General features: G+C 33.0%; 1 protein-coding gene across 1 annotated transcript; it reads right to left on the bottom strand.

Moving 5' to 3' along the window:
- Positions 1–3286: 3286 nt before the first annotated feature.
- Positions 3287–9486, bottom strand: LOC111384301 (mitochondrial inner membrane protein OXA1-like). The gene is made up of 10 exons (XM_023008564.1): positions 9219–9486; positions 8565–9064; positions 7952–8042; positions 7163–7210; positions 6686–6744; positions 6028–6103; positions 5795–5926; positions 5139–5246; positions 4206–4260; positions 3287–3912 (listed from the first exon to the last, which is right to left on the bottom strand). The coding sequence occupies exons 2-10, from the start codon at positions 9050–9052 to the stop codon at positions 3644–3646; spliced, it is 1326 nt and encodes a 441-aa protein (XP_022864332.1). The 5' UTR covers positions 9053–9064; positions 9219–9486; the 3' UTR covers positions 3287–3643.
- Positions 9487–9583: the final 97 nt, after the last annotated feature.

Genomic DNA, 9583 nt, shown 5'->3' with positions numbered 1-9583 from the left:
TCTTGCGCTGAAGGTCCTTTTCACTGTTTTTTGACGATTTTGCCCTCTATTCAAATAAAAGAAAAAGAATAGAATAGAAAACAAAAGAATTAATTGCAACTAATACCCCAAAATTTCAAAAAATTACAAATTAGTAATAAATATAGGAGTTAATAGCCCAAATGGTTACTAAACTTTGTCAAAGGTCCAAAAAGGTCATTGAACTTTTTTAAATACAAAAAGAAAAAAAAAAACCAAAAAAACCAACAAAAAAATTGAAGAAACGGGCCCCACCGAAAAAAAAAGGACCAAAAATAATAAAAATGAAAATAAAATAAGGAATGTGAAAATGGAGGAAGGTGAAAAGTAAATCAAAAATTATTTTTTATTTTTTCAATCGTACATTTTTAATCAAAATTTATTGAAAATTTTATTTTTAGCAAAACTAATCTATATTTTTTTTCTTTATTTTTAAAAATAAAATTTTCAATAAATTTTGATTAAAAATGTATGATTGAAAAAATAAAAAATAATTTTTGGTTTACTTTTCACCTTTCTCCATTTTCACCTTCCTTATTTTTTTTGTCCTTTTTTTGTTGGTGGGGCCCGTTTCTTCAATTTTTTTTGTTGGTTTTTTTTTTCTTTTTGTATTTAAAAAAGTTCAATGACCTTTTTGGACCTTTGGCAAAGTTTAGTAACCATTTGGGCTATTAACTCCTATATTTATTACTAATTTGTAATTTTTTGAAATTTTGGGGTATTAGTTGCAATTAATTCTTTTGTTTTCTATTCTATTCTTTTTCTTTTATTTGAATAGAGGGCAAAATCGTCAAAAAACAGTGAAAAGGACCTTCAGCGCAAGAAATGTGGTAAATAAGGGCAAAAATGCCAAAAAATGAAAGGTAGGGACGTTTTCCACAATAACCTCAAAAGGTAAGGATGTTTTGCGCCAATTACCCAAGTACATTCTCAGGTATGAACAATAAAATATTCCATCTTAGTCCTACCTTACATTGCTCATCTCAATTGGAAAAAATTTCGGCAAGATAATTCTATGTGTACGTGATAGAACCATCCATTTAAATTACGACACATTAAACCTCAAGCCACTCAAATCGTGGTACCTTTATGTACGAGGTGATACAATAGAAAAACAAAGTGAAAAGAAAGTCAAGATATTACGAGTTGAATGGCTTGAGATCCGATATGTCATGATTTAAATAAAATAGCCTTACCAGTACAATGTATACATATAGCCCCCATTTGGCCCCCCCTTACGTTACATTATATTTTATTTTTCTATCTTCTATTTTCAACAACACAATATTTCATAAAATAATATTACACGCAAATGGAAAAAATTTCCTTATTTTTCAACCACTCATTTAAAAAAAAAAAAAACTATTTCACCCGTTTTCATTTCGAAAAATGGGGGTCAAATGGGGGCATAGGATCGTCCACCTATACTTTTCTATACCCAATCTCGTAAGAGCTACTTTATTTACACTTAAGGTGTGTTTGATTGAAAAACAAAGTGGTAAGAAAGTGAAGATGTTACGTCTTGCGTGATTCAAGATCCGATATGTCGTGATTTAAATAAAATAGCCCTACCATGTATGCATATAGGATTGTCCCCCAAAGTTGTTCTCTGCTCAATATTGTAAGAGCTACTTTATTTATACTCAGGGTGTGTTTAATTGGGAAAAAAAATCATTGAAATGGTCTTTTTACACCTAAATTCCAAATTTTAGATTATTTAATTGTCATTTTTTTCATGAAGAATATTTTTGAACCATTGAAAACATGTCTAATTTTTCTTTTTTGAAGAAAATACTTTCTTTGGGGAGGTAAATTTTTGTTTTCCTCAAAACAAAGAAAATATATATTTTTTTTAGAAAATATTTTTCACGCCAATTAAACACAACCTTATATTTTTAAGGTGCAATGGCCAACATAACTCACATTGATGAGGGCTTAATTAAGAAATATTCATATAGATGCATGATGTGTCTACAACGAGTTAATTGTTCCAATGATCATGAATTTAGATCCATGTCTTTTATTGGCTACTGAAGTTTAAAATGTCAAATTTTGGTCACTGAATTTAGGTCCATGTCTTCGATTACTCATTAAATTTTAAAATGTCAATTTTTAACCACTGAATTTTGAAAAATATTATATCTTACACACAGAACTTTGAAAAATGCGGTACATTACTCAGTATAAAATTTTTATATTTTTTAAAGTTCAACAGTTATGCTAGTGAGTAACGTACGATACATTTCAAAGTTCAATGGTCAAAACTTGACATTTTAAATTTCAGTGAGCAATCGAAGATGTGAACCTTCAATGAGCAATTGAAGACATGAATCTAAATTCAGTGACCAAAACTCGACATCTTAAATTTCAGTGACCAATCAAAGATATAAACCTAAATTCAGTAACCATTGGAACAGTTAACTCGTTTACAACAGATCATGAATGAATATTAAAATACTATTAATTGTTGTATTATACCGGATAATAATTATTTTTGCTCAAATATGATGTTTGGCATGGATGGTACCCAAATTAAGTTGATCTGGTCAACCCAACTGCCCACATGCTATTTGTAATATCGTTAAACTTATTTACAAGTAGAACTTACTTAAAGTAAATAAGTATAATTTGAAATATATAAACTCTATATTAATTAAATTAAAAAACAAATATATTACTTTTAAAAATTAACTATTTTTACTTAAAAGTATAAAACTAAATGTTATCAAAATGGTTTATAAGCAAAAACCTAACTTGTTCATAAGTAAATAAGTTTTAGATAAATAACTCTTTTATTAATGAAAGTTAAAAAATAAGTTAACATAAGAGGCACTTTTACAAAAGTAAGTTTTTTTAAATAAAAATAAGGAAAACGTAACTTATAGAAACATATTTATAGACAAAAAGCAAATTCACTTTTTCTTACTAAAAGTTAATAATAAGTTACTTATTTTGACACAAACGTAAAATTACTTCTCAAGAAGAGAAACCCTTTTATATTCAAGAGTAAGTAAAAGTAAAATACTCAAAACATATTTATAGAAAAAAATACTTGAAAAGTAAATTTACTTAAAAAAGACAGAAATTATAGATCTTTTTGTTTTCAATAGTGTAGAACACCAAATGCCATATTAAAACAATTCACCTCAATATAGTCTCTTGTAATCATATCCTGCCCAATCCAGCATGGTATATCGAACGTACCCATAATGTTGCATCGCGAACACAAATAACAACTAACGACGACATTTAGTTAATAGATTCGACATGAACATTAATCACCAGACCTCAAAAGTGTTATTTCTACAGTCAAATACTCAAATATTCATGGTATTGAAGTTACTGATGCAACAAACAACTATAATTACAGAAGCTCTGAAGTTAGCGTAACACTGCCTACACAAAAATTATCATAAACAAAGTACCCTTGATATAGGTCATAGCCTTCAGGTGTTGCCTAAGGCACTATAAATATTTTGCTTAAAAGTTCTTAACCAAAAATTTCTAGATGCCTATAACTCAAAACTCCCATTAAACCATCGCTTCATACTCGTATAAAATATATGTTATTCGAAAAAATTGGATTTATGTCTATCGGCACAATGGAGAAGGGTAATTCATATTATCACCTTTTCTTCCCTTTTTTCCTTCCTTTGACTTCTTTTTCCAAGGATTTAAGCCTTTGATTAAGAACAGCTGAAGAAGGGATTCTCAGAGTTGTAGGTTTTGATGCTTCACCAGGTGATGACGGTAGAGACTGCTGTTGTTGGGCTGCTGCATATTTTTTGAGTGCTTCGAAAAATGAGAAGGCAGGTTTTTGATCCATTGAAGAAGGTGGTGTCAAGGGTATTAGAGGTATGCCCAAGAACTTCTTCACCTCGGGTATTCTAATAACTGGAAAGAAAGGAGAAATTACTAGGAAAGTATAACTGAAAATAAATCATACGAAAAAAGTGATCAATTAAACTACTTGTACAAAGTAGTTTGACAAAAATGGTTGACAAAGTGTGTGTTGGCAAGATCAAAGCCAATTGATTTGGTTGCTTTCAAAAATTGTTTTTGAATTGAGTGGTCTTGATTTTGCCAATAACCACTTTGTCAACATTTTTTGTAAACCTACTTTGTAAGCATAGCATCACTCAAAAGTGATGCCAAAAATGTGATTTTCTAGATTTGTCATGACTAACCCAATCCATATGTGAGCGAGAACAAGTTGGAGGTAATCCAATAACAGAATATACCCTGTAAATAGAATAGATCATTGATATAAATATCTTTTGCATTGATAAATATTTACATAAATTCCTTATCGGACTATAGACGTGTTTGCTGCTCATTATATTGATCAAGACCTGTATTCCCAACCAAAGGCTATCGATCAACATGTGGGACTACGTGCATCTTAACCTTTGGTGCAACACACAGATCGAAGAAGGTTATGGAGAGATCTATCATGTGTAATTGATGGATATGAATAGAACTCTTCCATATTTCCCTTAAAATAACATGGGAAGATCTTTACACAATAATATAGCTCTTCAATACCATCTAGGAGAGCATTTAGGTCATGACCATGCTTGGCTAAGCTTTAGAATATGTAGAAGTTAATGTTTTGTTTCTAAACATATTTGGATAAGTTATTTTTCTCTTGCTTTTAAGTAATAAAGATAAAGAAAAAGTTCCTTAGTTTGAAATCAACCCGACAACCCGTATCTTATGTTAAACTAAGTAAATTCTGATCAATAAAAAGTTATTTTGTTTAAATATTTCTTAAACTTAGCCAATACAAACATGCTTTAAGCCCCATTCTTGGACATCCCTCCCAGGTTTTTCTCATCTCACAACAGCAAATCTTTTTGCTTATGTTAAAATGTGTTTAATGTTTCTACACAATTTCATATACGTTCAATGCTCCAATGTTAATATTGTTTGTATAGCTATCTCAATAAAGTTTTCAATGCAAGCTCTTCCAATTCCATTTCGTAAAGGACTATGAGAGAGAACCAAAGCAAAAGCAAGTTAAATCATGATTGTGAATGTACTCCTTGGCACAGGAGTAAATTCAAAGTGTACAAACTCGCTCATAATGCAAAGTTCTGTATAAGTGAAGCAACATTTACCTTAGAAAATCCTGCAGTAAAAGGAATTGTCAAGGCAGCAAAGACCCTTGAAACATTTTTGATGGTGTTAGCAGCAGGATTTCCTTCCAGACCTTCTTGAGCGTTGCACTGGGAGAGAAGAAACAAGACAAAATTCAGTGAGACATCTGAAAGGAATAAAGAATATTTTAACGCACGACACAAATGTGATGATGATCAGAAACCATAAAAATAATAGAACAGGATCTCACACAAGATCCAAGTAATGCCCAGCAGAAATCAATTAAGAGACCCAATATGACCTCACAGGTCACATCATTGTTGGATTTAACATTTAACGAGAGAACAAGTTTCATTGATAAGAACATAACACGGATTGAATTTGATTTCTCTCTTTTGATATAAGCTACTTAATTTTATAGATTACTCATAGAAGTCCCATAATTCTAGCCTTCCAGATATACAATTTATAGAGAGGAGTTCGAAATACTAAGGAAGGCTGAGTGCTATGGATTTTCTATTAGGGATCCATTTATCAAATAATAAAGCAGTAAGGGAAGAAAAGGAGCTCTCAAATGGTCGAGAATCCTCAAAACGAAGTCAAAGAGAGAAAACTAACATATCTTCACAAATAAAAGAAATAAAAAGTGATTAGAAATTCAGAAATGGGTGCTAACCTCAACTGTTATCCAAAATGTCAATGCTGTGAAAACCGGAAAGATATACATGCTATCAGGAGTTGTCAAATCGGTAAACCAAAATGCTCCACCCTGTTTAAAAGAAGGAACCTTTTCCACCATGTTTGTAATCTGCAAATAAAGAACAATGAGATGAAATGTCAAATGATAAAACACAGAGAAAGAGGAAAAAAAAGAATTTCAACATGTAGTATCATGGAACGCAATCTTACAGCAAGGAAAAAACTGACAAAGATGGGACCTTGAATGAAAAGTCCTTTCATCGGAGTAAATGGCGTAACACCATATCTGCGACACCAGATAAAAATACAATGTAATGACATTGTTTATTTAAAGTATTCACCCAAAAAGCTGAAGTATCGTCAATGTTGTCACTTCTTCAAATATCCTTGATCAAGATAAGCTTGTATATCATTTTTTTCTTTTTTAGGGGGGAAAAGGGGAAATAGATGAGTTGAGGGATCTGCTCATGTCCATGCCATGCTCCACTTTTACGAAGCTAACTTTTCGAAGTTACATAATAGATTACAAAGAAGGAATGGCAGGATGCTAAAGAGATGGCTATGGCTATGAATAAAATAAGCATTCGTGTAAATATATGCAATTTCTAAGGACATCACAAACATGTGTACGTATATTATGCAAATAATTATGAACATTATTACAAAAAAATACATAATCAAGAATGAAGCTGCTTTCCCTATATAACAGGTTTTATATTTCAATGAACAAAATTAATGAGTTCTATAGCAATCCAACAAATTGCCTAATAAGCAAAAAAAAATTGAATTTTGATGAAATTGAACCCAAAATCATCTACAGAGATACTATGATGGCTCTGATTATCACTGACAAGGAAAAGTTGCATACTCCTTGAATAGTGCCTGCATCTGTGCCTGACCTTCAGCAACAGCAGAGGGACTCATGCCCTGCAAAATAATGACCAAAGAGTGACAACAGAGAAAAAGATTATATATAATTGTGGAAGGCTGGAGGAAACAGAAACTAGTTTTCTTCACCCCCCACCTCCCCTCCCCCTTCCGACAACACGTGTTTTAAACTCCAAGAATTTTCAGTCATTTGCCAGCAGAAGTCATTTCAAAGCATACGGAATATAAGTAACATATGTAGTCAAGACTCTTATAAATGCACTGTCTAAATACAAGTCATCTATAACTTCAATGGATGATCTCCAACCATTTCTTGGAAAGATCACAAAACTAAGTCAAATAACGTCATTGCTGGATTCAGGCCATTCCAAAGAACGCGGTCTAGTCGAACAAGTTTTGGAATCTTTTTTTTAATCAATAATCAATACCAAAACAAACACGAGTCCAGTGGCAGTACCCTATTTTGCATATCTTCTTTGATCTCCTCCAATTGTGGCCTCAATAGCTGCACAAGATGTACAAGTCATTAAAAACAAGCTTGTATTCAGAATGTGCAGCAATAATGGAAGCAAATTCACATGGTATAGCGTTGACACCATGAGACAAGAACTGCAAAATGACAAAAGCAATCACAAGACTAAATGAGAAATCACAGTGGAGTCTCCAATCTATGGGTGTTGTAGCAAATAGGTCCCTAAACTTCCTAGTTAACAACACCAGCACCTTGGTACTAATGAACAAGTTTCTGTCCATTTAAATTGTTAAAAAGACAAGTGAAACAGCGTTTGAAGGGTCAAACAGGTAAACTAAATAATGCATTGAAAAAAAATAGTTAAAAGTTCAAAAGAAAAAATGAAGAAAAAATAGTCACCCACCTACTTCAGCTACTGCCCCACTAACCCTATTAGATGCCCCACCACCAATTCCCAGCCACCCTTCCCAAACTTAGGCTGGTTTCACCACCTTTTCTCCAATTCAGCCCAATCTCGCTGAATGGGTTTTGGATTTTTATTTATTTATTTATTTATTTATTTTATTTTTGGGGTGGGGAGATTATTTTTATTTGTTTGTTTTAATCGAGTATTATACAATACATAGAGATGATTCAATGAGATAGCGAAGTTCCAGGAATTATCAAATTTGACATATTATGGAAGAGAATTGAGAACACAGATATAGCAACTAATGACACGAATTGATATATAAATACAACCCTACAATGCAATTAGCATGTGCAGAAACTTACAGTAAATTTTGAAGTGGCTTTCAGCTGATTTATCATAAGAGGAAGAGTAACACTTCGAATCAAAAGAGTTGTCAGAACGATTGATGCCCACCTAAACAGAGTTAAATTTCAAAAAGGACCGTGAATTTAGCCACCTTTAAGTACTTAACAACAATACAAAACACAATCAACTCAATCTAGATTCTGTGCATATATCAAAGAACCAAATTTCGTATCAAACACCAAAGTCTGCCAGAGCACCTTAAAAGGTCACTCTCCATTGCGCACTAATACAATTGGGAAGATATTAAGGTATCCAGTGTTACATTGAAATGTAGGATGCAACAAGGCTCACACATGCACCTTTTCATACTTTCATTTAGTCATAAGAATATCCAACATCAATCAAGTTTCTAAAACATACACACAAAGCACTTATTCATGAATTAGGAGATAGGCCATGCTGATCAGAGAAATAACTGTTTGAACCAATTTTATTTCAGCATACATACTCACAAAATATTTCAATGGATTTTAATTAGTCATACTTGTATATTATCAATTCTTCAAAACAGTAGTATTTCAAAAATAGAGAGAACAAATTCTTCGCCTCAAATGGAACAATGGTCCTCACCAATTAAACCCACTGATACTATGAATATAATCAGTCAAGTACTGGAGCGCCGCCACTGGGAAATACGAGTCTGCAGCTGCAAGTGCCACCTCATTCACCATTGGCCCCGCCTGCACAGCAACCTCAGCAGTATTATCCACGAACACTTCCGCTACATCACTCATAATCTCAATCTTATCCACTCTCCCTTCACCAACACTCACGCTCGACATACATCTCCCCAAAATCGGCCCACAAGCCACTGGAAGAGCAAATCTCCGGTCATGGAACAAGTTTCTCGACGTATTGAAGGTGCTGAAATCATTTCCGGTCCCGAAAAATCGGCCTTGGAAATGATCACCGATATTTCGATTCCCTGTAATGGGGGCATCGCTCAGGGTATTACGCTCGTCATCATCACGATGAATATAAGAGGATGAAGGAGTAATTCGTTGCCGCTGTTCATATAACAGCTTCGCTCGAGCTGTGATACTACGTCTATAAGCCATCAATTTCTCTCCCTACAAAAAAGAAACAAATAAATACCAATAATTTTCCCTCTTTCCAGATCAAACATACAAAAAGCATGGATCTTTACAATAATCACTGAAAAGGGTTTTCCGATCTCGGATACTAAAAGAGAAATTAAAGTGAATTTCAAGATGCAGAACTTACTTCAATAATACACAGGTCGATTGTGGACAATATCGAAGAGATTGACAAATCGGGTTTTGGCCGTTTGCGGCCCTGCGGGGTTTTGGGAGTGGGAGGGTTAACGTTTGACCAGCGCAGGTTAGTTGGCAGCAGGGGGACTAATGTGCTCTATTTCTTAGAGTACGGGGACCACAACTATAAATTTCCATAACTTAAAACTATCCTTCATACAAGGAACCTCATATAAATACCTTAAAAATAAGATTTCATCTTGATCCTATTTCATTTCAAAAATGAAAAGTTAGACATAATTGCAATTTTTTAGAAATTGCATGCAATTACTAATTCATGATATTGGTGTGAAAATCTTTATCGTATCTCGTCGA

Source organism: Olea europaea, unplaced genomic scaffold, assembly GCF_002742605.1.
Source record: "Olea europaea var. sylvestris unplaced genomic scaffold, O_europaea_v1 scaffold2894, whole genome shotgun sequence".
NCBI lineage: Eukaryota > Viridiplantae > Streptophyta > Magnoliopsida > Lamiales > Oleaceae > Olea > Olea europaea.
Note: the sequence above shows the minus strand (reverse complement) of the source record. Positions and strands in the feature narration are given on the sequence as shown.